This window comes from Ahaetulla prasina, chromosome 17 (assembly GCF_028640845.1).
Source record: "Ahaetulla prasina isolate Xishuangbanna chromosome 17, ASM2864084v1, whole genome shotgun sequence".
Taxonomy (NCBI): Eukaryota; Metazoa; Chordata; class Lepidosauria; order Squamata; family Colubridae; genus Ahaetulla; species Ahaetulla prasina.
In genome coordinates, this window is record NC_080555.1 from 3997272 (window position 1) to 4024661 (window position 27390).

Genomic DNA, 27390 nt, shown 5'->3' on the forward strand with positions numbered 1-27390 from the left:
GGGAGCTGAAGTCCAGCTGCTGGCTGCGGAATTCTGGGAGTTGGGGAGGTCTGCACAAGCTACCTAGCTATTTCTGGGAGCTAAAAGATGACTGGGGAATTCTGGGAGTTGTGAGTCTCCACAAGCTGGCTGGGGAATAGTAGGAGCTAGAATCTGTACAAACTGGGGCATTCTGGGAGCTGAAGTCGACAAGAGGCCAAGGAATTCTGGGAGTTGAAGTCCATAGAGGTTGGCCGGGGAATTCTGAGAGCTAGAAGATGACTGGGGAATTGTGGGAGCTGAAGTCCACACATCTCAAAGATGCTGAGGTTTAACAAACACGGTTCAACCTATTGGTAGAAATGTAAAAGAAACCTAGGAAAACTTCCTCCCAGGTTCTTCAACCAGCCTTTCTCACCCCACTCCAAGCCCAAAAAACCAAATAAACAACATTTTCTAAAAACAAACTCATATTCACCTTTAAAAAAAACAACAACAGACAAGAACGGAAGTAGAACATTTGTACATTTATTGTGAAATTATGGTTTAATTTATTTACAACATGTAGAAAAATCAGAGAACAGAGTGAGGTTTGAGGGGTGGGGTGGGTTTGGGTTTGGTTTGGAGGTGAAGCAAACCTGCCAGAAGAAGAAAAAAAAGATAATCTGACGCTTGTTCCAATTATTTTAAATATTAAAAAAAAAAAAATTAAACCCCATGTTTTACTAAGTCACAGTCCGGGTGAAAAGCCGGTTTCGTTCCGAACCACTATAGAAACAATCCTAATTTTTCGGCTAGGACTGCCTTCTATCAATTCCAGAAGTATTATTATTATTTTTTTAAAAAGGGAAAACAATCACAAAAAAAAAAAAAAAACCCAAAATCTGGTCGGCCGCTCGCAAATTTGGAACAGAAAAGGAGATGGTAACCAATGGCAAAATGAATTTGATGCTGGCAGAGGGAAGCCGTGATTAAAAATAAAACTTAAAATACTCCCCCCCCACGGGGCTGAATTCGAAGAGATGAATAGTCTGAATTCCACAACGTTGTGTGCCGTTGTTCCTTGCCTTGATAAAAACGGGAGGAAGGCCAAGAGATGAAAAGGTTTTAATCAGCCAGGCGAAAGAACTCCAGCCGGATCTAAACGGTAGCCTACACAGCTAACAACAGCTGCGTTTTCTAACGCTAAAAAAAATAAAAATAAATTGCTTGGAGGAAAAAAAGGAACAGAAATCCCTTCTGGGAAAGGATTCTAAAGTCCATAAAACGATCCAGCAAAGGGTTTTCCGTTCTCCATTCCAGCGTCTCACACACACAAACACACAGCCTTGGCGGGGGGAAAAAATCTCTTCCTGGCGAGAAACGAACACGGAACGGCTGCCGGCGTGGCGTGGGGCAAGCGGGCTGGCCGGCTGGCGCCTCTTCCGAAGGCCGCTCCCCCAAAAAAGCTGCTGCAGCGAAGATTCGGGTGCCCAGGAAAGGCGAGGACGCTCCTTTGCGAGGGATCACAACCCAACCCACGGAGGATCGGCTGTCGTGTCGCCAAAGCAGCCGGCGGTTTTTCCCAAGTCACTCCAAACGGCAGTCGTTCGGTACTGGAGGGCGGGGGGGCAGGAGGGAGGCGTGGGAAACAGCCCAGCCACACAGAAAAAAAAAACCAAAAAACAAAAATAGAGGCGTACTGCATCGCACAAGCATGTGCAGAGAGCAGGGCGGGGGGACGAACTTCTGGGTTTCCACAGACTTGTCTTTGATCGGAATACATGCGGTTTTTATTGCTCCAGACGGAAAGGCGAAGACGGGCTGGGGGTGGGCGGTGGGACCCTAAGGGGCCATCCAGAACGGCATCTGTTGCTTTGCCCGTTGCTGTGACGACGGATACTGGTACCCTAACCTCCAGGTCTGGGAGTAGCCGCTTGCATTTTTAAGCCCCCCGTGGTCTTCTTCTTCGTCCGACGAGTCGCCGGTGTAAGCTACCAGCCCCAGTTCCTTTTCTCTGGTTTTCATCTTTTTGGACGGATGATCTAAAGAATGAAAAGAGAGGGGGAAAAAAAAAAAAAGAAAGAAAACCAGCCCTCCCCCAGCCCCCACATGGCCCCCCCAGTCCCCAAAAACAAAAAAGGAGAGGGGTTTGTAGAAAAAAAGGGAAGAGAAAGATCAAACAATTCCCCCAAAACGGGTTAATTTCAAAAAAAACAAAAACAAAAACAACACGTTAGTTGGACACCGTTTTGAAGGCCCCCGAATATCAACGGTCACCCCCCAGATCGGTGGTAGTCGAGCGATATGGCGTCCCGCCGACGGTGTTATGATCCGCCAGTACCATGTAAGAGAACAGAGAGAGAAAGAGAGAGAGAGAGAAAGACACAAAAAAAAAGAAGAAGAAAAAAAAAGTAAAGTTAGCAAGGTTGGTGCGATTGGGAGCTCTCCGTTTCAAAGAATTATATGTCAAAAAAAGGAAGAAACCGGCTAGCGTTCTTTGCCCAAATTGGTTTTTCAAAAAAAAAAAAGAGAGATGACAAAACTAACAATTTGCAAACAGGTTTAGTAGTGGAGTAGTTTTTTTAAAAAAAAAATTGGAGACCTGTTTTTTTGTTTTTTTTTAAGGGATGGGAAATTAATGTTAAACAACTAATTCCCACGGCACTGTCAAACTATTTAGTAAAAGCTTGTATTACTATTATTCTTCTCATCTTTCCTCATCTCCTTTTTCTAATTATGACTATAACTTTGTTGCTTGTATCTTTACTATTTATATTGTTTTATTCAGTTTTCTCAGACGATTTATGTTGATTGCTTATTTAGTTTCCTATGGCTATGACTATCTTATGTATCTTATGATTGACGATGAATGTATTTTATGACAGCTTATGATCATGACTTATCACTTACAGCTTTTATGTACAATGAAAGCTTATGCACCGAAGACAAACTCCTTGTATGTCCAATCACACTTGGCCAATAAAGAATTTCTATTCTATTCTACTCTACTCTACTCTACAGTTTTATTCTATTCTTATTCTATTCTCTATTCTATTCTATTCATTTTCTATGTTCTATTCTATTCATTATTCTATTCTATTCTATTACTCTATTCTTATTCTATTCTCTATTTCTATTCTATTCTACTCTACATTCTATTCTATTCTATTCTATTCTATTCTATTCTATTCTATTCTATTCTATTCTATTCTATTCTATTCTATTCTATTCTAATATTGTCATATTAATCAGCATTCAATTAGGGAAAATGTTATAGTGTATAATCTGTTAAATCTTTTCTTTTTCCTAAGATATTTTTATTTTTTAATGTCTTATTTGTTGTGGTTTTTAAAAAAAAAACATTTTACATTTTACATTTAACACTAACATTTTAAAATCGTGATTTTTGTTTGTATTTTAACTCTCCTCATCAAATAAACTGGATGCAGGTAATCCTCAACTTACGACCACAGTGGAGCCCAATCTCTCTGTGGCTGAGTGAGACGTGTTAAGTGAATCTTGCCCCATTTAAACCCCTTTCCTTGGCGCACCTGTGAAGCCAATTGCTGCGGTTGGTTGTTAAAACTCATCACACGATTGTTAAGCGAATTGGGCTTCCCCCCATCAGAAGGTCGCAAAAGGGGGGGGGGAGAATCCCCTGATCTCGGGGACACTGCAACCGGCATAAGTACGAGCCAGTTGCCAAGCGTCTGAATTCGGACCGTGGGAATGGTCGGCGACGGTCTTAAGTGTGAAAAACGGTCCAGGGTCGCTTTTATTCCAGAGCCGTGGTTCACTTTGGTCATTAAATGAACGGTTTTAAATTGAGAACTGGGTGCCTGTGCAGGTGAGCCTGGCTTTGGGGTGGGGGTGGGAGGTATCTGCACAGCTTCCTGAGGAAAAAGTGAGCAGCGTCTTGTGGATCGGATGGGGAGGCGGCTGGATGGGGAGGGGAGGCGGGGGAAAGATGGGGGCGATGAGAGACTCAATAAAGTAGAATATTTGTAGCTCAGGGGTTGAAAAACGAGGGGTCCTCTGAGCCGGCTTCTTTTCCTCGCATCTTTAAGCACTGGTGATGTTACCTAGTTAAGGGTCGTGAAATGTCGACCACAGAACAAGCCCAGCTCAGAGAGCAGCCGAGACGAAACAAAAGGGGTCGATTCGAACTCGGGTTTTTGGGGGAACGTTTTTGGCAGAAGCCGGCATTCCCGCAAGGAGACAGATTTAACAGATTAACGGAAGTTGGAAGGGACCTTGCAGGTCATCTAGGAGAATCTACATTTGTACTCTCCGTAGGATCGAACTCACAACCTCCTGATGGTGGGGCGAGAACTCGTTCCTGGGTGGATGGGTGTATTGGGGCTGCTGATCTTGAAAGAGGGTAGAAACACACACACAAAAAAAAAACTCCGTCCACTCTGGGTTTGGGGGCCCTACTAACAACCGAGCAAAGAGAAGGTTGAAGTCACCTCGAGGCTTAAGGCCCGGAGGGGTGCGGGGGTGGTGGTGGTTGATGCCGGCCGCAAGCAGGCCGGACCGAAGAGGCATCGTCGCAAAAAGAAGGCAGAAAAACCCAAGACATGGCGGGCTTCTCGGCCCCACACGCTCACCGTTGCTGCCCCCCAAGGACCCGTTCCGGTCGTCAGGCTCCGGTTTCATCCCGGTCACTGGTAACGACGGCGGCGGCATCAGCTGCCTGTTTGGGAGACAGTAAAGAGGATTCTTGAGAGAAGAAGTTGCCCAGTAATGGAGAGGGCTTGGGGGCTAGGAACCAGGAGATGGGGAATTCTAGTCCTGCCTTAGGCATGAAAGCCGGCTTTTTCGGAGTATAAGACCCACTTTTTCTCCTCCTAAAAGAGGGTGAAAATTTGGGTGCGTCTTATGATACACCAGAAGTATCCCCGCCCACCGCCAGCCCTCACCCTTTGGCCTCTGCCTCCCAGCAATTTACCTCCTTGCAGAAACAGCAAACAAGCCCGTTTCAGCTTCAGCACAGCCTGATTAGCACAAGCAGCTGATGGTCGGTTGGATCCGCCTCCCGACCATCAGCTGTTTCTGGCTGCCCCATTTGCTGCAAGGAGGCAAATTGCTGGGAGGCAAAGGCAGAATTTTTTCCCCCCCTTGTGCTAATCAGGCTGTGCTGAAACTGAAACTGGCTGTTTGCTGCAAGGAGGCAAATTGCTGGGAGGCAGACAAGAGATTTTTTTCCCCCTTGTTTTCCTCCCCAAAAAAGGTAGGTGCGTCTTATAGTCCGGAGCACCTTATACTCCGAAAAATACGGTATATGACAACCATTGAGAAAACGTGAGCTCGCCCCGGGAAAACAGGACACTATGAGGAGGACGCTCAAGATTTCTCAGCCTTGATCTTCCTTGGTATAAGGAAGGAAGGGAAAGAAATGGAAAGGGTTAATATCGACACAGGTAGTCCTTGACTTACAACCTCAACTGAGCCCGACATTTATGTTGCTCAAAGCGAGACATGTTTGTTCAGGGAGTTTAGCCCCCTGTTACGACCTTTCTTTCCCATGGTCGTAAAGTTAGCAGCACGGCTGTTAAAAGAGAATCTGGTGTGTGTCCCTCACCCTGTGGAGTTCGCTTGTCAAAAGGGGATCACATGACGCCCTCCCCCCAGGACACTGCGACCGTCATAAATACGAGTCGGTTGCCGAGCGCCTGAATTTTGATCACAGGGACATCGTAACGGTCGTAAAGCACTGCTAAGTCACTCTTTTTTTCCCCCTCAATGCCGTTATAACTTCTGAAATGTAGTCAAGTCAAGGGCTACCTGTGCGCTTCTAGTATTTCTCAAAGCGGGTTTGTGTTTCTCCCCCGGTCCGGCCTACCTCGCCGGCTTGTCCCACTCACCTGTCCCTCTCTCTCTCCTTTCCTGAGGAACCTGCTGGCTTCAGGCCCGTCCCATCCATTTCCGTCGCGATGCAGAATCCTGTACCTAAATTAGTCATATGAATGGGTCCATGCTATGAGCAGAAAAACATAGCGGCATTAGCAAACCTAAAACACGGACGTGAGCTATCAGCTCCTTCATGAAAAAAAGTAAAAAAAAATAAAAATTAAAAAAGAGGTCTTTTTGGAGGCCCAAAATTTTTTTCTTGTTTTGTTTCCTTCAATGAGGATACGGCCAACATCCTAGAGTTTTTGGATTATTTTTTTTTTTTAGGGACCAAGGGGGTTGGAAATTGCCTCTGCGGGTAACAGGAGCAAACGAGGCTCAGGGAGAATTCTCTCCAACTTGAATTAGCTAAAACAAGAGAAATTTCTTTCTATTTTTTTTTTTACAATTCAGAAAGCCGAAGACGGAGCCATTTGGAGGCTTCTTTTAAGACCCCAGAGCTTAAATTTGGAGCTATTTTTAATCCCGCCGTGTTTTGGTGGACCTTGTGCTTCAGTTTAATTCAGCAGGTCCTCCTCGTCTTATGATCATTGTCGGTCGTAAAGCGGGTCGCCAGGTGACCATGTCAGGACGGTCGCTCTTTGGCAGCGGTTATTAAGACAAAATTCAGCAGTTCGTTACGGGAGGACGGGAACTCCGCCCAACGCGTGTGCGGCCTAATCCTACAAAGAGGGGTGGGATTCAACCGGTTCGGGAAAACCGGATGCTAATTTTACATCTCATTCACCGAACCGGTAGTTGCAAGGACTGGCTGGCCCCGCCTGCCCCATGCCCGCCCCTCCCAGGAGTCTCCACGCAGCCCGTTTTAGATGCCAGGTAAAGGCAGAGCCTGCATGGATGCTCTCGTAAGGCGAAAAACGGGCCTCCCAGAAATACCGGAAGTCTGGAAACCAGTCCATTTCCGGCATCCGGAGGGCCTCCAGAGCCCAGGGGAGGCTGTTTTCGTCCTCCCAGAGGCTCGAAAAGAGCCTCCGGAGCCTGGGGAAGGCGATAACGCCCTACCCCCACCGGCCGTGGTGGAGGCGGCGAGTAGGCCATGCCCACCCAGCAACTGGGCAGAGAACCAGTTGCTAAAATTTTTGAATCCCCCCCTGCCTACAAACACATTATCGTTGTTGTCTTTTCCAAAAAGGTTAGGAGAAAAATCCACTGAGCAAACTCGCACGTTTGCGATGTTTGTAGAAAGAGAAACTCGGAAGGAAAGCGTTATCTTTTCTCTAAACTTAAGACTTCGGATGACTCGATACGCAATTTTGGGTGGTGTGTTCCTTTTAGCAACACACAAAACCTCGTGCTGCTTTTCCCCCCACTCCCCCTGTCGTTTTCACGCCCCGGGTAAGAAAACTCTTGTTGTTGTGAGTTACAATTCCCAGCCACTTTCATTAATAAGCTGGCAAGCAAACGGCTCATCTTCCCATTTTTTTTTATTGTGACTTGATCGAAACGAAATTGATCTCTTTTGAAATCAAATTCCTCCTTCCATCCCTAAAATCTGGCTTGAAACCCAAAATTTGAATTCTGCCGCTCAGCTGTGGCTCTTGAGGGAAACTCAATCTCCCTTGCAAAATCTTAATTTTTTTTTCACGCCTGGAGATACAATTTCGTTCACGGGCTTTTTTTTTTTTTTAAATAATTTGGGAAATCGGCTGCCGCAAATACAGGCAGTCCTCGGCTTACGACCACAACCAAGCCCCAAATTTCCATCACTAAGCGAGACAGCGGTTAAGGGAGCTTCGCCCCGTCTTAACGAACTTTCTTGCCACAGCGGCTACGTGAATCCGCGCAGCCGTTAAGTTTGGCACTTCCGGCTTCTCCGTTGTCTCTGCTCGCCAGGAGTTCACCAAAGGGGGGGTGTCGCATGACACCCCCCCTCCCCCAGGGGACGCTGCAACCATCATAAATATGAACCAGTTGCCAAGCATCTGAATTTGGATCATGTGACCTCGGGGACGTTGCAACGGTCACGTTGCAGTGTGAAAAGGTTATTTTACTGCCGCTATCAAAATGGAACGTTCGCTAAGTGAACGGTTGTAAGTTGAGGTCTAACTATAGATCCAGGGTCTCTCCGAAACCTCGCCCCCAAGTCTTGAAAAGACCTGTGGTGATCTCCGGCCCAAACGGGACCCATTCTAGGGACCCATCCTCAGCCCAACTGGGCCCTACGGAAGACGGTCGGCCCAGCTAATGCTTGAATGACAATTTCGGAGGTTAGCTAGGATCTAAGCCCTACGGTTGTAGACCCCTCCAGCAGCAAAACCAGAGGAAGAGGAGGAGGCGGCACGGGTTAGCATCAGCAACCTGGGAGCTCCAAGGGGGAAGACGGAATGGAGCTGGCAGAGAGAGAGAGAGAGAGAGGGAGACATAGGCAGAGCCTGGGCCGTCCATCAGCCCTCAGATGGAGGGTCAACAGCCCCCAAGTCTGGAGGTGGCTGATGAGGAAGAGGAGGAACAGCTGGGTCCGGTGCCTGATGCACAGATGTGCAGAAGGCAGAGGAGAGGAGAGCAGTGGAAATCTATGGGCCGGTCCCTGGGACGGAAGAGCCATTGCTGCTAGCGAAGCCCCACCCTAGCTCTGGGGATTAAAAGGCAGGGGGCGAAGATGAATAGGTGTGGCAGACAACTTGTTAGGGTTAGCTTGTTAGCCTGCGAGAGAAACCATTTGCAGGAGTTGCCGGCACTCCTAATTAAAGGTGCAATTCAAGGTTTTGGTTTCCATCTTTAAAGCGCTCCATGGCTTAGGACCGGGATACCTTCGAGACCGCCTTCTGCCACCCGTGCGCTCCCACAGAGTGGGCCTCCTCAGGGTGCCGTCAACCAAACAATGTAGGTTGGCGACCCCCAGGGGGAGGGCCTTCTCTGTGGCGGCACCAGCCCTGTGGAACGAGCTTCCTCCAGGATTACGACAACTCCCTGACCTCCGGACCTTCAGACGTGAACTGAAGACTTTATTATTTCAGCGCGCTGGACTAGCCTAAGAATAAAATGTTTTAACTAAATTTTAAGGGTTTTTTAATGGGTTTTTACCGTTTTTAGTGATTTGGCTATGATAATATTTAAGTTTTAATTGGGTTTTTAATGCTTATTTATCATATTGTTTTTTAATATGCCTGTGAACCGCCCTGAGTCCTACGGGAGATGGTGCGGTATAAAAGTATGATTAATAAATAAATAAATAAATAAAGGAATCTTTTTGAGTTGACATCCGAGGGTGTCACATACAATCGTTTCGATTTCAAAAGTGAAAACGGGGGGGGGAAACGGGGAGCAGGTAAGGCAACAATGGTGGTTTACTGCACCTGATATCCCAACAATCCGGATTCGTGTTCGTCGGGAAGCTCTTCGGTGAACCGCCGTTTTTGACCCTGTTGAGGAAGGGGCTGCATCTGGGGCTGCGTCCCGCTCGACAGGGGGGTCTTTCCAGGAGCAGCAGGCAAGAAAGGAGCAGTTAGCGGGGTCTGGAAAGAGAGAGACACACACACACACACCCAAAAAATATCGAAACGGTCCCCTAACGTTAGAACCATCATTCAAAAGGCGCAATGAAGAACGTCGCATTCTTTATTTTATTCTCATTCTGCTTTATACTTCTTATTATTTTACTTTTTCTTTAACCTTGGCTTTTGATGTCTTCGGTATGGTTTACGGTTGTAAAGCGCTAGAATAAGTAGCCCCATGGTGAGATAGGCAGAGGTGGTATGCAGCCGGTTCGCACCAGTTTGGGAGAACTGATAGCAGTAACTGCGAGTGGACTCGCCACCCACCCCGGTGTAATGCCGTCCTATTTAGCCACATTTTCGAGGCCAGGCAAATGTGCACATGCGTGAGCCGGGGACGTGTGTGGAAGTAGCACGCGTGAAGCGAGCGTGTGCATGCGGGGCGAACTGGTGGCAAGAATATTGGGAACCCACCACAGGAGATAGGGGCAAATAAATTTTTATAACAATTATTATTATTTAATCTTCAATTCGATTCACAGTCTGGGACTGCGAAAAGCTGGGCAGTTCAGGTCCTAACTAAGGACCTAAGTGTTGGTCCGATCTCACCACAGCCGGGGCCTTCTTATCTGCTTCCGAACACGGAGGAATGTCCTAGTATGCCTCCCGGTCCCAGCCCTGGCTCCATGCCCAGACAGGCTGAGGAGGGGGCATCTCCCGGCCCCAGCCCTGGCTCCATGCCCAGACAGGCTGAAGAGGAGGAAGTATCTCCAGCCGCCAGCTCTGACTCCATGCCCAGGCAAACGGAGCAACTAGACCCCTCCCCCTCCTCCACAGCACGTGAGCCTGAGGGAGGTCAATTGCCAACAGCTGCAGACTGGAGTGACCCACGCATCAGAAGAATTGATAGGCGGCGGCGTCAGAAGGAAGGGAGGGGCAGGCCTGGATAAGTGCTGAGTCATGGAGCCACACCCCATGGCCTATATAAAGGATCTGCTTTCTGGCATTCTCTGAGTCAGGCAAAGTCTAAACATATCTTGCTGAAGTCACTTTCTGGTCTCCTGCCTGCCCTGAGGACTTTGCTAGGACTTTGGCAGAGCTGTGGAGGCCTGATTCGAATTTCCCTGACCCGGCCGTCAGCGGAGGAGTGGGACACGACACTAAGAGCTTTTAAGGTAACATCTTACCTTAAAGATGGGGTGGGGGGAGGAAGGGGAAGGGAGGGGGGATGAGGGGGGATGAGGGTAGGAAATGGATTGATGTTTAATGTACAAAGATGATTGAAGAAGTATAATTAATGTAAGATCGGAGCTGCCTGGCTACCACTTCAGAATGACGGGAAAGAAGGAAGTAGAAGAGAGAAGGAGGTAGGAAAGAGAAGAGGAGGAAGAGGAAAGGAAGGAAGAGGGATAGAAGAGGGAGAAGAAAGGAGTAGGGAGGAAGGAGGAGAGGATGTAGATAAGAGAGGGGGAGGATGGTTGTGGAAAGTAGAAGAAGGTAGAGAAGGGAAGAGAGTTAAAGGAAGGGGAGTGGTGACCGGGCAGGTCCGATTAATTGTATATGATGGTACATTAAATAGGTTATTGGATATGAATGTTAAAATAAAACTTAAAAAAAAAAAGGTAACATCTGAGTATATAGGCAATTCTGCATAAGGTGGGGTTATTTTGTGTGGGTTTTTTTCAAAGTCAAAATATTCAGGTCTAATAAGTTCAATATTTCCATCTATCTAGGCAGCCTTTTGGGTATTGCTCCAAGGGCTCCTGTTACTATTGGTACAACCACTGAGTTCTCCCTCCACAATTGCTCAACTTCAATTTGCAAACTGTGATATTTCGTTATTTTTTTTCTAGCTGTTTCTCTTCAATTTGTGCATCACCTGGTCTCTTCCAACTCTGTTATTATATTCTATTCTATTCCCTATTCTATTCTATGCATCTATTCTATTCTATCCATCTATTCTATTAGATTCTACTCTATTATTCTCTATTCTCTCTCCTCTCCTCTCCTTCTATTCTATTCTATTCTATTCTATTCTATTCTATTCTATTCTATTCTATTCTATTCTATTCTATCCATCTATTCTATTAGATTCTATTATTCTCTATTCTATTCTCTCTCCTCCTCTCCTACTATTCTATTCTATTCTATTCTATTCTATTCTATTCTATTCTATTCTATTCTATTCTATTCTATTCTATTCTATTCTATATTTTACTCTATTCTGTTTTATTCTTCTCTATTTTATTCTATTCTATTCTATTCCATTCCATTCCATTCCATTTATTTCTATTCCATTCCATTCCATTCCATCTATTTCTATTCTGTTCCATTCGGTTCCGTTTTGTTCCTTCCATTCCATTCCATTCCATTCTATATCCTATCCTATCCTATCCTATCCTATCCTATCCTATCCTATCCTATCCTATCCTATCCTATCCCATCCCATTTATTTCTATTCTGTTCCATTCCAGTCTATATCCTATCCTATCTTCTATTCTCTATTCTATTCTATAGCATTTTAATCTACCTAAAGTCAGTCTTTCCAAAGATCTGGAAGTTATTTTTTAAAAAATTTGCATTTATATCCCGCCCTTCTCCGAAGACTCAGGGCGGCTTACATTATGTAAAGCAATAGACTTACACTATGTAAATAGGTTTACACTATGTAAAGCAATAGACAAAAGCAATACACTATGTAAACCAATATTGTTGTTGTTGTTATTTTAATATTACTTTCAAAGAAAGCACTGCGTGTTCTTACCTGGCTGGTGGTAGCAGCAGGCTGGACTTGCGTAATCGGGTACTGGGTGGGCACGGGAGGGACGCTGGTGGGGAGGGCCAGTACCCCGGGCGCCATGGGAACCGCCGGAGGTCCGATGCCTGGCATCACGTAAGGGGGCTGGCCCGGCTGCTGAGGGGGCGGAGCCATGGGGTAGCTCGCCTGGAAGCCGTTGGGGGGGTAGTACGGCGGCTGGGGGGGAACGGTTGCGATGGTTGCCGGTTGCGCGAATCCTGACGGGAGCCAAAAGAATCCCAGCCGGACGGGAACGGATTGATGACAACATTGGATTGAAGGTGGTGGAAAAGAGGAAGGGGTGAAAAAAAAATAGGTTTGGAGACCCCCCTCGAAACACCAGAGGGAACAATTCTACCCACCTCCCTGGTCAGAAACCTGAAATGCAGATAGTCCTCGACTGACAACCACAAATACCACGAGGTATTGAAATTTCATTCCATCTTTTTCTATTCTGTTCCATTCGGTTCCGTTTTGTTCCTTCCATTCCATTCCATTCCATTCCATTCTATATCCTATCCTATCCTATCCTAGAATTCCATTCTATATCCTATCCTATCACTGCCGTTGATAAGTTAGGATGCCGGTCGTTAAGCGAATCTGGCGTCCTCGTGGACTTTGATGGTCCGAAGGTCGCAAAAGAGGGGGGGGGAATCACATGACCTTGGGGTGGGGTGGGGGGGACGCAGCAACGGTCATAAACCGGCAAACCGGCTGCCAAACCGCTGAGTTTTTGATCATGTGACCCGGGTGGGGGATGCGGGGGAGATGTTGCAGCGGTCGTAAACTGTGAAGAACGGTCCTCGGTCCGTTTTTTTCGGTGCAGTTGTAATTTTGAACGGTCACTAAATGCACCGTTGTAAGTCGAGGACTATTGTTGTGCCTCGCCCGCCCCCCTCACCACAGCCAGGCCCCTCCCATCTCCTGTTATCTGAGCCAGAGACTGATAGTGAAGAAGAATGGCCTGGCATGCCTCCAACCCCCAGCCCTGGCACCATGCCTGGACAGACTGAGCAAATAAACCTCCCCCCCCACAGCGTGTGAGCAAGAAGCCAGCCACGAGCTAGAATTGCCGGCAGCTGACAAAACGTGGACAGATCCCCACTTCCGGAGAATGGAGAGGCGACATCAGCAAAAGGAAGGGAGGGGCAGGCCTGGATAAGTGCTGAGTCATGGAGCCACACCCCATGGCCTATATAAAGGATCTGCTTTTTGGCATTCCTTGAGTCAAGCAAAGTCTCATCTGGGTTGCTGAAGTCACACCTTGGATTCCTGCCTGCCCTGAGAACTCTGACAGGAATTTGGCAAAGCTGCAGAGGCTTCATGGCCACGCTTGATACAGACTTCCCAGACCCGGCCGTCGGAGGAGGAGTGGGACACGACAACTAGCTGTAGCCAAGCCGCTGGTCAAGACCTACCTGTTAAGGGCATCGCTGTGGTTATCTGGTTCACAAATCGCGAGTATTCGGCGTGGACCTTAAAAGGAATTGCAGATTCATAATTAGGATCCAATAAATGCAAATATTAAATAAATCCACTTATATTTATCTAAACCCACGTAGGTGGATTTATATCAAGGAACCGGCTTTTTATTGTCGGCGGCTTTCTGAAATGACCCCTGCTATGGTGGCAACCGTTCATTCCTTAGTGAAGGAATTATTTTTGAAAATTACTTCCCAAATTACCCTGAAACTTGTCTTATACGGGTCGTCCTCGTTTAGCGACCATAATTGGGGCCGGCAACTTGGGCATTGAGAGGAACGGCTACTAAGTACAGGCCGTCCTCGGCTCGTGACAAAAAGCGCGCCCGAAATTTCTAGTCGCGAAGTGGAATATTTGTGAAGGGAACTTGGCCCCGTTTTACGACCTTTCCCGCCGCTGAAGCAGTTACGGGAATAAAAAGGCAGCGGTTAGAATTTAAGTTAACCGGGTTGGTGAAGTCAACTTACAGTCTGTAGTAAGTTCTCGCAAAGCTTTTTGGCTGCTGCCAGGCCTTCTGGCTTGGGGTGGCTGGAAGAGAAAGGTGGGGAAAGTTTTCAAAAACTCTTTTAACGAACTCTCATTGTAGAGAGGCATTTCAAAACTCCGCCCTGGCGACAGGGAAGGGCAGCCGGCCATTAAAATACTCTGCTAGCTTCCATTCAGTTACCCAGACTCCATCCCCGCAAGGGATGATGGGGTCGTTAAATGACGATGACGATTTCTTGATCTTAAAGGCAGGGCAGGGCCCTTTTATGATTTGTGGACTTCGACTTCCAGGGAATTCTGGGAGTTGAAAGTCCACAAAAGTATCGTTCCCCCCCCCCACACACACACCTCCGACCTGAAGGAATCCCGTCTTCTGCTTACCTGATGTATATATACATGGGTTCGAAAGCTTCGCGGCCAGACGCAGGTTCGATGCAGCCGGAGCCCTTCCCTCGAAGGAACACCTTCGCCCCTGTTTCTATCTGGATGTGCTGCAAATACGAGCAGCCCGGTCCTTCCACCTTCTCCTTGATGCTGAAGGTAGGCACTGCATGTTCCAGCCCCACGAACAGCTTATCCTGGACGTAATGCATCTGTAAAACACACAAATATCCAAAAGTCACCCGGGGGGAACCTGTTTTAGCCTGTCGATTCATTTTCTTCCTTCCTTCCTTCCTTCCTTCCTTCCTTCTTTCTTTCTTTTCTTGTCTTTCTCTGCAGGTAGTCCTTGGCTTGAAAACCGTTCCGTCAGCGACCCGTTACGACAGCAACTGGAAAGAGCGATTTGCAGCCAGAGTGATCCGTGCTTCCGATCCACGCGATCGAAAAGCGGACGCTCGGCAACCGGCGTGTAATTTACCGTCCAGCCAGGGGTGAAATGCTCCCGGTTCGGACTGGATCACCCAATCCGGTAGAGCGACAGTGGTGGGTGGTTCGGAGAACCGGTAGCAAAAATCCTGCCCTCCACTCCCATGCCCAGCTGAGCTGCGCGATCATCAGACGGTTTTTTTCTTTTCGGCCGAAAAAATGCTTTTAAAAGTAAAAAAAAAAAGCCTCTGATGATCACGTAGATCAGCTGGGATCGTCAGAGCCTTTTAAAAGCATTTTTTTCTACAACTTCTTCGGCAGAAAAAAAATGCTTTTAAAAGGCTCCTCTGACGATCCCAGCTGAGTTGTCTGATCGTGTAACACCGCTCCTGCGCAGTCTGCACTGGCTACCTGTGGTCTTTCGGGTGCGCTTCAAGGTGTTGGTTACCACCTTTAAAGCGCTCCATGGCTTAGGGCCCGGGTACTTACGGGACCGCCTGCTGTTACCTTATGCCTCCCACCGACCCGTACGCTCACACAGAGAGCGTCTTCTCAGGGTGCCGTCCGCCAAGCAATGTCGGCTGGCGGCCCCCAGGGGAAGGGCCTTCTCTGTTGGAGCACCTACCCTCTGGAACGAACTTCCCCCTGGTTTGCGTCAATTACCTGACCTTCGGACCTTTCGCCATGAATTGAAAACGTACCTGTTCATCCAAGCGGGACTGGCTTAATTTTTTAAACTTTTTGAATTTTAATCATTTTAATAGGGGTATTTTTATGAATTTTATGGGTCAAATTTGACGGTTTTAAATTTTCGGCCATTTATAGAGTATGTTATTTTAATTTTTGTTTTAATTTGTATATTGTACTGTTTTTTTAATCTGGCCGTACACCGCCCTGAGTCCTTCGGGAGCAGGGTGGTATAAAAATCTAAATAATAAATAAATAAAAATAATAAAATAAATAAATCGTCGGAGGCTTTTTTTCTTTTTCTTTTAAAGGCAAAAAAAAAAAGAAAAATGCTTTTAAAAGAAAAGAAAAGCCTCCGACGATCGGGCAACTCAGCTGGGATTGTCGGAGGAACCTTTTAAAAGCATTTTTTTTCTACAACGTCTTAAAAGTTAAAAAAAAAAAAGATGGCCACGCCCGCCCAGTCACATTACCCTCTCCCCCCCCCCACCAAGCCATGCCCACAAATTTTACATTTGACCACTTCCTCTAGCCCTTCTCCTCCGGGGCTCACAGCTGATTTCTCTTGGAAGAAAACCTAGCAGGCTCTGTTGAATGGCACAGTGAGGTCGCCGCTGTCTGGAAGCTGGACCCCCTCTCTCCATCGCGTTTCTGTAAGAGGACGGTTTCGGCCTAGCCCTGGCTCAACGGACCAGGCCTTCTTAATCCTCTAGCCCAGGGTTCTCCGACTTTGGCAACTTTTAAGACTTGTGGACTTTCAACTCCCAGAATTCCCCCGGAGAGTTCAAACTGTCTGGAGATTTCTCCTTAGTTCTAAGTTGCTTCTCTCCTTGATTAGTTTCCATCCGTTGCTGCCTTGGAGAATAGCTTGACTCCCTCTTCTTCGGGGAAGCCTCCCCCCGAGATATTGGAACAGTGCTATCATGTCACACCTAGTCCTAGTGAAATCCAGCAGGTTTTGGAGAACCGGTAGCGGAAATTTTGAGCAGTTCGGAGAACCGGCAAATACCACCTCCGGCTGGCCCCAGAGTGGGGTGGGAATGGAGATTTTGCAATATCCTTTCCCCCACGAGTGGGGAGGGAATGGAGATTTTGCAATATCCTTTCCCCCACGAGTGGGGTGGGAATGGAGATTTTGCAATATCCTTTCCCCCATGAGTGGGGAGGGAATGGGGATTTTGCAGTATCCTTTCCCCCACGAGTGGGGTGGAAATGGAGATATTTTTTTTTATTTTTTTTTATTTACATTTATATCCCGCCCTTCTCCAAAGACTCAGGGCGGCTTACAGTGTATAAGGCAATAGTCTCATTCTATTTGTATATTTACAAAGTCAACTTATTGCCCCCCCAACAATCTGGGTCCTCATTTTACCTACCTTATAAAGGATGGAAGGCTGAGTCAACCTCGGGCCGGGCTTGAACCTGCAGTAATTGCAGGCTGCTGTGTTCTAATAACAGGCTTCTAACAGCCTGAGCTATTACGGCCCTTTACTACCAGTTCTGTGGGTGTTTTGCAATATCCTTTCCCCCACGAGTGGGGTGGGAATGGAGATTTTGCAATATCCTTTCCCCATGAGTGGGGAGGAATGGGATTTTGCAGTATCCTTTCCCCACGAGTGGGGTGGAAATGGAGATATTTTTTATTTTTTTATTTACATTTATATCCCGCCCTTCTCCAAAGACTCAGGGCGGCTTACAGTGTATAAGGCAATAGTCTCATTCTATTTGTATATTTACAAAGTCAACTTATTGCCCCCCCAACAATCTGGGTCCTCATTTTACCTACCTTATAAAGGATGGAAGGCTGAGTCAACCTCGGGCCGGGCTTGAACCTGCAGTAATTGCAGGCTGCTGTGTTCTAATAACAGGCTTCTAACAGCCTGAGCTATTACGGCCCTTTACTACCAGTTCTGTGGGTGTTTTGCAATATCCTTTCCCCCACGAGTGGGGTGGGAATGGAGATTTTGCAATATCCTTGCCCCCACGAGTGGGGAGGGAATGGGGATTTTGCAGTATCCTTCCCCTGCCATGCCCACCAAGCCACACTCACCAAGCCACGTCCACAGAACCGGTAGTAAAAAAATATTTCTATTTCACCAATGCCATAGTCCTTTCCATTAAACTAGACTTCCCCAGTTCCTGCAACCGTTCTTCATATGTTTTAGCTTCCAGTCTTTGGAGCATCTTGGTTGCTCTTCTCTCAAGAGGTGGGGTTTCAGCAGGTTCTGACCAGTTCTGGAGAACCGGTAGTGGAAATTTTGGGTAGCTTGGAGAACCGGTAGTAAAAATTCTGACTGGCCCCGTCCCCAACTATTCTCTGCCTCCCGAGTCCCAGCTGATCGGGAAGAAATGGGGATTTTGCAGTAACTTTCCTCTGGAGTGGGGTGGGAATGGAGATTTTACAGTAGCCTTCCCTTCCACGCCCACCATGCCATGCCCACCAAGCCACGCCCACAGAACCGGTAGTAAAAAAAATTCTGAAACCCACCACTGTCTTCTCTGCGCTCTTTCTAGAGTCTCAACATCTTTTTTTTTTTCACATCGCGGCGACCAAAACTGGATGCAGGATTCCAAGCGTGGCCTTACAAAGTGGCAGGAATTAAATCTCTGCCTTTAGATTTAGCAAGCGTCAAGACAGCCGAATCTCCTGGCTCTGCCCGTCGTATCAACCCACCCAAAGCAGAGATCAGAGTTGAATCGAACACGTCCCGTCCGCCACGCTACCAAGATGGAAAAAATGTGTTTGGGGGGGGGGGTGTCCTTCCCTTAACAGCAATACTTACCCCGCCAGACTGGAAGGGCGTCTTTTGCCCCACGGCTGGGGGCAAGGGAGTAATGGGAGCGGGCTGGTGATAGACAGTCACCGTGGCGCCGTTGAAGGTGGGGCTGGACCCGGTGGCCGCTTTGACCACGCCGTTGGTAATGATTTCTTTGATCCGGTTGACGGCTCCTGCAAGCGCCAAAGCAACGGTGTCAAACACGCCGAAACTTTTAACGTTCCTGTTGCTAAACGGGGCAGGCATTAAGGGAGTCCTGCCTGATTCTACCACCTTTGTGGCCGTGGACGTTAAGCGGAGTCACAAGCAGAAGAGTGGCTTTTCCCCCCAAGCCAGCTTGGTTTAAGATGGGTGGACTTCAACTCCCAGAATTCCTGAGCCGGCATGCTTTTTAAATTGGGTGGAGTTCGACTCCCAGAATTCCCCAGCTGGCATGCTTTAAGAGGAATGGATGTCACCTCCCAGAATTCCTCAAACAGGCATGCTTTAAGACAAGTGACTTTCAACTCCCAGAATTCCCCAGCCAGCACGGAGTGACTAAGCCACAAAACCAGCCACAGGAAGCAAAGAAAGCCACATTTTCTTCAAAGAGTCCACCTACGTTTCCTGAGTTTTTGCCCACCGCATCCAAACTAAGAATCGACTTACTGTCCACCAGTTCTCGCGTCTGTCCTTGAACGTGCAAGTACAGAGGACGATCCCTGGGGGAGGGAAACAAAAAAAAAAAGGCACGTTTCATTTTATTTTTCTAAATAATCCAAAACCAAGATTAAGACTTCAGACGCTGAAAAAAATATCTTTTGAGTCGAGAAGAATGAGTTTTTGGGAAGAGTGATTTCCTTTGAAAAAGATAAAATGGGAGATGGAAACAACGGTAATACACACCCAGGGCCAATTTTGATTTTCTCTTCCGCGGTCATGTATCTTCCCCGAGTGGAGACTGCTGCCCCACTGAGCTTGCTTATCTGCAGACATTGGGGGAGGAAGAGGAGAAAAAGGGAGAAATAAAATCACAATCAGCCACGCAAGAAAAGCTCAGTGGAAGCCCCAAATTCCTCGAAAATGTCTCTTTTTCACGAAGGTGTTTCTAGCACCCCAAGCACGCTAAACAAGCTACACTATTATTTTCCTGTGGCTTCTTGAGAAGATAAAAGGGGCAGATTTCCCCATCAAAATGAAGAAAAGGAACACAAAAGGAAATTCAGGGCTTCTTAGCCCTTGACAATTTGAAGACTTCAACTCCCAGAAATCCCCAGCCAGCATAATTTAAGATAGGTGGACTTCAACTCCCAGAATTCCCCAGCCGGCATGCTTTAAGATGGGTGGACTTCAACTCCCAGAATTCCCCAGCCAGCAGGTTTTAAGAGGGCTGGACTTCAACTCCCAGAAATCCAAGGGGGCATGGACCCATTTTACGCCTACCAAGCTAATATTATGGGAAATTAAGGTACTGCAGAGCCACCCCTGGGTAGGGCCCCAGACCTCGTCTTGCGTCTGTCCTCTTGTTAGGAGATTCCGACACGTGAGCGGCACGTCGTTAATTTCCACTTCCGCCACCACGAGATCATCTTTGCTTTTGTTCGCCGACGGACCTTTGCCTGGAGCCTGGAGCTGCCGAGGATCAGAAGGGAGGAGGAAAATAATAATAATAATAATAATAATAATAATAATAATAATAATAATAATAATAATAATAATAATAATAAGAAGAAGAAGAAGAAGAAGAAGAAGAAGAAGAAGAAGAAGAAGAAGAAGAAATAATAACAATAATAATAATATGAAAACTAGACAGAAGAAGAAGAAGAAGAAGAAGGAAGAAGAAGAAGAAGAAGAAGAAGAAGAAGAAGAAGAAGAAATAATAACAACAATAATAATATGAAAACTAGACAGAGGAGGAAGAAGAAGAAGAAGAAGAAGAAGAAGAAGAAGAAGAAGAAGAAGAAGAAGAAGAAGAAGAAATAATAATAATAATAATATGAAAACTAGACAGAGGAAGAAGAAGAAGAAGAAGAAATAATAACAATAATAATAATATGAAAACTAGACAGAGGAAGAAGAAGAAGAAGAAGAAGAAGAAGAAGAAGAAGAAGAAGAAGAAGAAGAAGAAGAAGAAGAAATAATAACAACAATAATAATATGAAAACTAGACAGAGGAAGAAGAAGAAGAAGAAGAAGAAGAAGAAGAAGAAGAAGAAGAAGAAGAAGAAGAAGAAGAAGAAGAAGAAGAAGAAGAAGAAGAAATAATAATAATAATAATAATATGAAAACTAGACAGAGTTAGCTTGGTCTAGTGGTGAAGGTGCTAGGCTAGAAACCAGGAGGCTGTGAGTTCTAGTCCCACATTAGGCAGGAAAGCCAGCTGGGTGACTTTGGGTTTGTCACCAGGAGACAGTGAGTTCTAGTTCTGACTTAGGCATGAAAGCTAGCTGGGTGGTTTTGGACCAATCACTAGGAGACAGGGAAATTTATAGGCATCCATTTTACCTTAAGGAAATTCCTGAGGATACAACTGCACGGTGACTTACGACACTTTTTCACACTTAGGACCATCCTCTTGTCAAAATTTGGGCACTTGGTAACCGGCTCATACTTATGACGGTTACAACACCCCATGATCCCCTTTTGTGACCTTCTGATGAGCCAAGTCAATGGAGGGAAGCCGGATTCACTTAAGAACCGTCTGACTAACATAAGAACTGCACGAATTCACTTAACCACGGAAAGGTCATAAAGACGGGGCAAAACTCACTGAGCCGCTGTCTCGCTTGGCGACAGAAACTTTGGGTTCCGTCGTGGTCGTAAGTCGAGGACTACCTGACGGCAGGCACACAAAGGGGGAAACCCACCCCACCCCCACCTCCATAACCACTAACCTTGTCTGCGGAGTTGGCCGAGGGCTTCAGCTTTCCCTTTGCCATCAACATGGCGTTGATTTTCGCGGCCACCGCCGCGGCGGCATCCAAGGCTCCCAAAGGAGCCGCCGAGCCTTCCGAACCCAACATCCCGTCTCCGCTGCCCTGCATAGGGCGGCCGGCCACAGGGGTGGTAGCAGGAAGGAGAAAGAGAGCCGGCGAAGGGCCTGGCTGGTCCCATTTGCTTCGGCGCCTAAAAATTCAGAATAAATAAATATATATATATTTATATTATAGCTGGGTCTTTTATTTCTCAAATCTCCCTTCTTTTGACCTTTGGGAACACTTTGCGTTTGTTCTCGGTAATCCGAACCTGCAATTCTGCTCTGTGACCATCGTAGCGTGAGAAGTTCTAGATCAAAAGGCATTTCACTCTTTTATACTCTTTCCATCTTTCCTTAAAATATGAACAGAATCCACAATGATCAGTGCCTTCGCTAGATAATTGGCGGTCGAGCTGAAATTAAGTTCATCGAGCAAAAACAGCAAACGGGGAAAGTATCTTGAACTTCCTCAAGCCCCACCCCACCCCAAATAAGTAACCCTAATCCACATATCAAAGGATAAGGTCTGCAAACACAGTTAACTAAATTAGTTTTCCCAGAGGAAGGGCATGTTCATAAGAATAAATATACCTACATATACACACATATGAATGCCCCTCAAGTGTTATAGAACCCCAGGCAAGTTCCCCCCTATAAAAATCTGCCACTGTACCCCATTTCTCTGCAGCCCTCGGGCCCGGCTTGAACCTGCAGTAATTGCAGGCTGCTGTGTTATTAGAACACAGCAGCCTGCAATTACTGCAGGTTCAAGCCCGGCCCGAGGTTGACTCAGCCTTCCATCCTTTATAAGGTAGGTAAAATGAGGACCCAGATTGTTGGGGGGGGCAATAAGTTGACTTTGTAATATACAAATAGAATGAAGAATCCAAAATTCTTCCTCTGACAGTACATTGAATTCGGAGCTATGAATGAATAAAAAATTAAAATTATGAATCCACTTGGTGGTTTGTTTTTGCAGTTCGTGGTTGTTGTTGTTGTTGTTGTTGTGAGATCAAGGGAAAAACCAAATCAGGAACTGAACAAAGGACCAGGAACAAATAATTCCCATCCATCCATTTTTTTGCTTCCCAGAAATGAACCCTGGAAACAGCCGGCAGGGTTTTCAAGGAAGAGCCAATGAGGCGGTTGAGGCTGGAGAGCAAATCAAAAGCTAGGCCCCTTGAGGCACTCCACCAATCGGAGGAGAGCACCTCAAGTATAAAAAGGGGCCACGGCTGAGGGAGAGGGTCAGATCGCCCAGAGAGACTGCGAGGGAAGGAAGGAAGGAAGAGGAGAGAAGACTGGGAAGACAAGAAGAAGAAGGAAGTCATGGCCCCTGAGGTGAAAAGAGATGAAGGCGCTGCTCACCTCAGGAGCCCAGAAGGAAGGCAGCTCCTGAGGGGAAAAAGGGCTTGAAGTCACTTGGAGCCTCAGAAGCTGAAGAAAACCGGGCAATGAAGATCCAGAAGGAAGCCCCAATTCCTGAGGTGAAAAGAGCTGAATTCGCTGCTCGCCTCAGAAAAGAAGCAGAAAGAAGGAAAGGCAACTCCTGAGGGAAACTTGGCGCTTCAGGAGGTGGAAAAGAGAAGAAAAATGGGCAGTGAAGATCCAGAAAGAAGCCCCAATTCCTGAGGTGAAAAGAGCTGAATTCGCGGCTCGCCTCAGAAAAGGAGCAGAAGACTCAGAAGGAAAGGCAGCTCCTGAGGGAAACTTTTGGTGCTTCAGGAGGTGGAAAAGAGAAGAAAAATTGGCAACGAAGATCCAGAAAGAAGCCCCAATTCCTGAGGCGAAAAGAGCTGAATTTTCCCGCTCGCCTCAGAAAAGTCCAGAAAAGCAGCAGAAGACCCAGAAGGAAAAGCAGCTCCTGAGGGAAACTTTTGGCGCTTCAAGAGATGGAAAAGAGATCCAAGCAGCCCTGCAGCTGAATTTGAGTGAACCTCAGAGGATGAGGAGGAGAAGCCATGAAGATGAGGAAGAAGAAACCCAAAGGCCAAGTGAGGAGACCGGAGCCCAGCCATGGCTCCAGAAGGCCATGAGGGCAGAAGTTTGGAGGCAAAAAGAGAATAAAAGGATCGAAGTCTGAAAAGCTCAGAGGCCAACAGGATGAGGAAGTCTGGAAGATGGAGGAAGAAGCAGTACCAGCAGCAGCAGCAGCCCAGAGATGTCTAAGTGAGGAGACTGGAGCCCTTTTCAAGCTCCAGAAGGCCACAAGAACAGAATTTTGGGGTGGAAGAAGCCACTTTGAGGCAAGAGAACAACAACAACAAAAAGAGCTGAAATCAGGGCCTGCTTTGGAGGGGGTGAAGAGGTTCCACCTCTCTCTGAGGAGAAAGAGCTGAAGTCACCCATAGCCAACTAGGCCAACCTTGAGCTCTCACCTGCCCTGGCAGGTGTGTCTATGTGTGTGTGAATGAAGCAGGTGGTTAAAGATGTGGTGGTGTGCAGTGTGTGTGTGAATTTACACATAAACACAAAAGCCCTTTCCTGCAACACCTGATCTCTGTTGCTGAAAGGTCTCATTCCTCAGATGTTAAAATATCCCTGCATGGACACATAGACGGACACAAATTTATTACTTAGGTAGAATGGATAGACAAAGGTAGATTCATATTCAATAGATTAGGCAGAGATATGTCTAGATGGATGATAGATAGTAGATTAGATAGATTGATAGATAGATAGAGAAGGCAGGAAAGGAGATGAGAGAGATGATAGATCAATAGATAGATGATAGATAGATGATATTTATAATAGACAGATGTCTCAAGTATTTGAGATAAATAGATGGGAGAGAGAGAGATACTGGAGGGAGAGACAGATGTATTTGTTCAGAGTTTATACAGTATGGATAGACAAAGGCAGTTAGATTGATATTAGATTACACAGACAGACGTGTTAGAGATATTTGAGATAGATGGATGATAGATAGAAGACAGACATGCAGACAGACAAATGTATTTATTAGGCAGTATGGATAGACAAAGACAGATTGATATTAGACAGATACCCTAGAAGTATTTGAGATAAATAGATGGGAGAGAGAAAGAGATACTGGGAGGAGAGACAGATTTATGATTTATTATTATTATTATTTGTTTAGTTTATACAGTATGGATAGACAAAGGCAGTTAGATTGATATTAGCTTAGACAGACAGATGTGTTAGAGATATTTGAGATAGATAGATGGATGATAGATAGAAGATAGACATACTGAGAAACAGACAGACAGACAAATGTATTAGTTTAGAGTTTAGGTAGTATGGATAGACAAAGACAGTTAGATTGATATTAGACAGACAGAGATGTGTTAGAGGTATTTGAGATAGAGAGATGGATAGATGATAGATATGAGAGAGATGATAGATGGATATAGATCAGAATGATAGATATAGAGAGATAACAGATACAGGATAGATAGATGGATGGATGATAGATAGATATAGAAAGACAATTCCCCTGTTTCACCCCAAAATAAGACATCCCCTGATAATCAGCCCAACTGGGCTTTTGAGCGCACAGCAATAAGGCCAAGCGATTATTTCAGGGTTAAAAAAAATATATAAGACAGGGTCTTATTTTCAGGGAAACACGGTATATATATATATCATAGATGAAATGACAGATGGATCAACAGCGATAGGCGAGATTGATGTAGATTCATAGATATCGATGGATGAATATAGGACAATAGTTGAGCAAGGATCCTGTGAAGTTGCTTCTCCACTGAGCAGTTGCTCCATTCTGGTCATTTTTCTTAGGCGAGCAAATTACATTTATTAATGGTGAAAATTACTTTTATTTTTTTTTAAAAAAAAAAAACTTTCCGCTCAAAAGGAAGGACACAAAATTGTGAGATTTCTCTCTCTCTCCCCCCACCCACCCTCCACTTTCTCGGCCCTGAGCCCCCCTCCTCCCTTTTCACAGCCCCCCCAACTCCCCCCCCACCCTTCCCTTAAAAAGGACCTGGGGGGTTGGGGAGGGGCTTTTTTGGGGGGGGGGTTTCACACGACTCTAAGGGGGGAGGGGGTCTTTAAAGCACCCGGGGGGGGGGAGGAGAAATTATATGTACTTGTACACATCATTATATAAATGTATAATATATAAAATATAAGGTGGGGAGGGGGATAATAGGGGAGGGGGGGGGTCAGCTGAAGGGCTGGAGAAAAAGGGCGCGGGGGCTGATGGGAGTTGTAGTCCGCTCCCGGCGGGCGCTTTTTAACCAGTCCCCGATTCCTCCCCGCCCGGGCGCCGCCTTCCTCACCCGCCCGAGGCCCCGGGCTCCCGCTGCCCCGAGCCGCCCGCTGACATGGCTGAAGCCGCTGCCGCTGCCGCCGCCGCCGCCTCCTTCGTGGAGAAACTTCCCCTCCGTCGTCACTTCCGCTTTCCCCGCGGCGTCACTTCCGGGAAAGGGTCGCCTGAGAAACGGAACAGCGCGCGCGGAATGCAAAGTTCCCTAGATCTACGTCTGCTGTAAAACAAAATAATAATAATAAAGTGTAGAGGGGTACGCGCTATCAGACTTCCGGGTTACCGTTTTGGGTTTTCTTTTTTTTTTTTTTTAAGTGCAGAAGGGGAGAAATCAAGATTTAAGGACGCAAATCAAGATTGGAGGATGGGTTGAAAGCAGAGAGGCAGAAGCGGCTTAGGATCCCTGTCTGAACCTCTTGAACTCTTGAAAAAGAGTTTTTTAAAAAAAATGGAACGGAGTTTAAAAAACATGGACTCCTTTTTTTTTTAAAAAAAAATCATTTTTGCTTTTTTTAAAAGGTCTTCTTTAAAGAGACTTCCACAGACTCCCCTCAAAAACCTCTAAAAATCCAGTGGCGCTCCAGTGCCGCTCCTTCCCACCTGTATATTTGAAAGTCCCATCTTTCCAATATTATTGTTGCTTAAAAAAAAAAACAACACCAAACGCAAAAACCGGAAGTGCTCTACAACTTTCCTACATCCATGCAACAGGCCGAGCCGCACATCCGGCTCCTTGTCTCGCGGGGGTGGATGGGAAAGAAAGGTGGGTTAGAACGCCTGGCTCGGATCACGTGACTCCCTGCTTCCCGGGCTCTGGAGCACGTGCTCTGCCTCTTCCTGAGCCCAAACCCACCAAAATAAAGGAGAGAAAAGAGAAAATATTCCGATTTTTAATTCCTAAATCATCTTAAATAATTAGGCAATCCTAAAATAGGTGGACTTCAATTCCCAGAATTCCATAGATAGATAGATAGATAGATAGATAGATAGATAGATAGATAGATAGATAGATGAGATAGGTGGGCGAGTGGATGGATGGATGGATGGATGGATGGATAGATAGATAGATAGATAGATAGATAGATAGATGATTTATTTATTTATTTATTTATTTATTAATCGTATTTATATACCGCCCTATCTCCCGAAGGACTCAGGGCGGTTCACAGGCATTTAAAAACATATAAATATAAATACAGAATAAAAACAATTAAGAAACTTATTTGAAAGCCCGTTAATTAAAATATACAAATAAAACCCAATTAAAACCCATGAATTTAAAACCTAGCTCAGTCCTGCACAATTAAATAAATATGTTTTAAGCCCGCGGCGGAAGGTCCGAAGGTCCGGAAGCTGGCGGAGTCCGGGGGGAAGTTCGTTCCAAGGGTGGGAGCCCCACAGAGAAGGCCCTAGCCCTGGGCGCCGCCAGACGACATTGCCTTGCTGACGGCACCCTGAGGAGACCCTCTCTGTGAGAGCGCACGGGTCGGTGAGAGGTATTCGGTAGCAGTAGGCGGTCCCGTAAGTAACCCGCCCAATGCCATGGAGCGCTTTAAAGGTGGTCACCAAGACCTTGAAGCGCACCCGAAGGCCACAGGTAGCCAGTGCAGTCTGCGCAGGATGGGTGTTATCACGGAGCCACGAGGGCTCCATCTATCACCCGCAGCCGCGTTCTGGACTAACTGCAGCCTCCGGATGCCCTTCAAGGGAGCCCCATGTAGAGAGCATTGCAGTAATCCAGGCGAGACGTCACGAGTGCGTGAGTGACCGTGCATAGGGCATCCCGTCCAGAAAGGCGCAACTGGCGCATCAGGCGAACCTGGTAGAACGCTCTCCTGGAG

At 46.5% G+C, this 27390-nt stretch overlaps 1 protein-coding gene and 1 non-coding gene across 6 annotated transcripts; both read right to left on the reverse strand.

The window, feature by feature from the left end:
- Positions 1 to 492: 492 nt before the first annotated feature.
- On the reverse strand, positions 493 to 25690 carry KHDC4 (KH domain containing 4, pre-mRNA splicing factor). 5 transcript variants are annotated; one of them, XM_058160361.1, is made up of 14 exons: positions 25563 to 25690; positions 21218 to 21449; positions 19827 to 19955; positions 19230 to 19309; positions 18993 to 19045; positions 18351 to 18517; positions 14455 to 14666; positions 14055 to 14115; positions 13524 to 13581; positions 12073 to 12323; positions 9171 to 9329; positions 5829 to 5941; positions 4572 to 4657; positions 493 to 2003 (listed from the first exon to the last, which is right to left on the reverse strand). In XM_058160361.1, exons 1-14 carry the CDS (start codon positions 25607 to 25609, stop codon positions 1804 to 1806), a joined length of 1848 nt encoding a protein of 615 aa, XP_058016344.1. In that variant the 5' UTR covers positions 25610 to 25690; the 3' UTR covers positions 493 to 1803. The 5 variants fall into 5 exon arrangements, 4 of the variants coding, with proteins under 4 accessions (XP_058016344.1, XP_058016343.1, XP_058016342.1 ...); XR_009152394.1 differs by having other exon boundaries at positions 1958 to 2003; positions 5829 to 5913; XM_058160360.1 differs by lacking the exon at positions 493 to 2003 and adding an exon at positions 21570 to 21653 and having other exon boundaries at positions 2535 to 4657; positions 25563 to 25645.
- Positions 16153 to 16281, reverse strand: LOC131186907 (small Cajal body-specific RNA 4). Its single transcript, XR_009152441.1, has one exon. It is a non-coding gene; the product is annotated as a small Cajal body-specific RNA 4 (non-coding RNA).
- Positions 25691 to 27390: the final 1700 nt, after the last annotated feature.

What these genes read in the sequence shown, in the direction of transcription:
- KHDC4 (XM_058160359.1), bottom strand. Translation starts at nt 25,609, where the DNA reads ATGTCAGCGGGCGGCTCGGGGCAGCGGGAGCCCGGGGCCTCGGGCGG. An exon ending in AAAATCAAAATTGGCCCTGG is followed by an intron (nt 19,046 to 19,229) that starts GTGTGTATTACC and finishes TCCCTCCCCCAG; the next exon opens with GGATCGTCCTCTGTACTTGC. An exon ending in GCGAGAACTTACTACAGACT is followed by an intron (nt 13,582 to 14,054) that starts GTAAGTTGACTT and finishes ATTCCTTTTAAG; the next exon opens with GTCCACGCCGAATACTCGCG.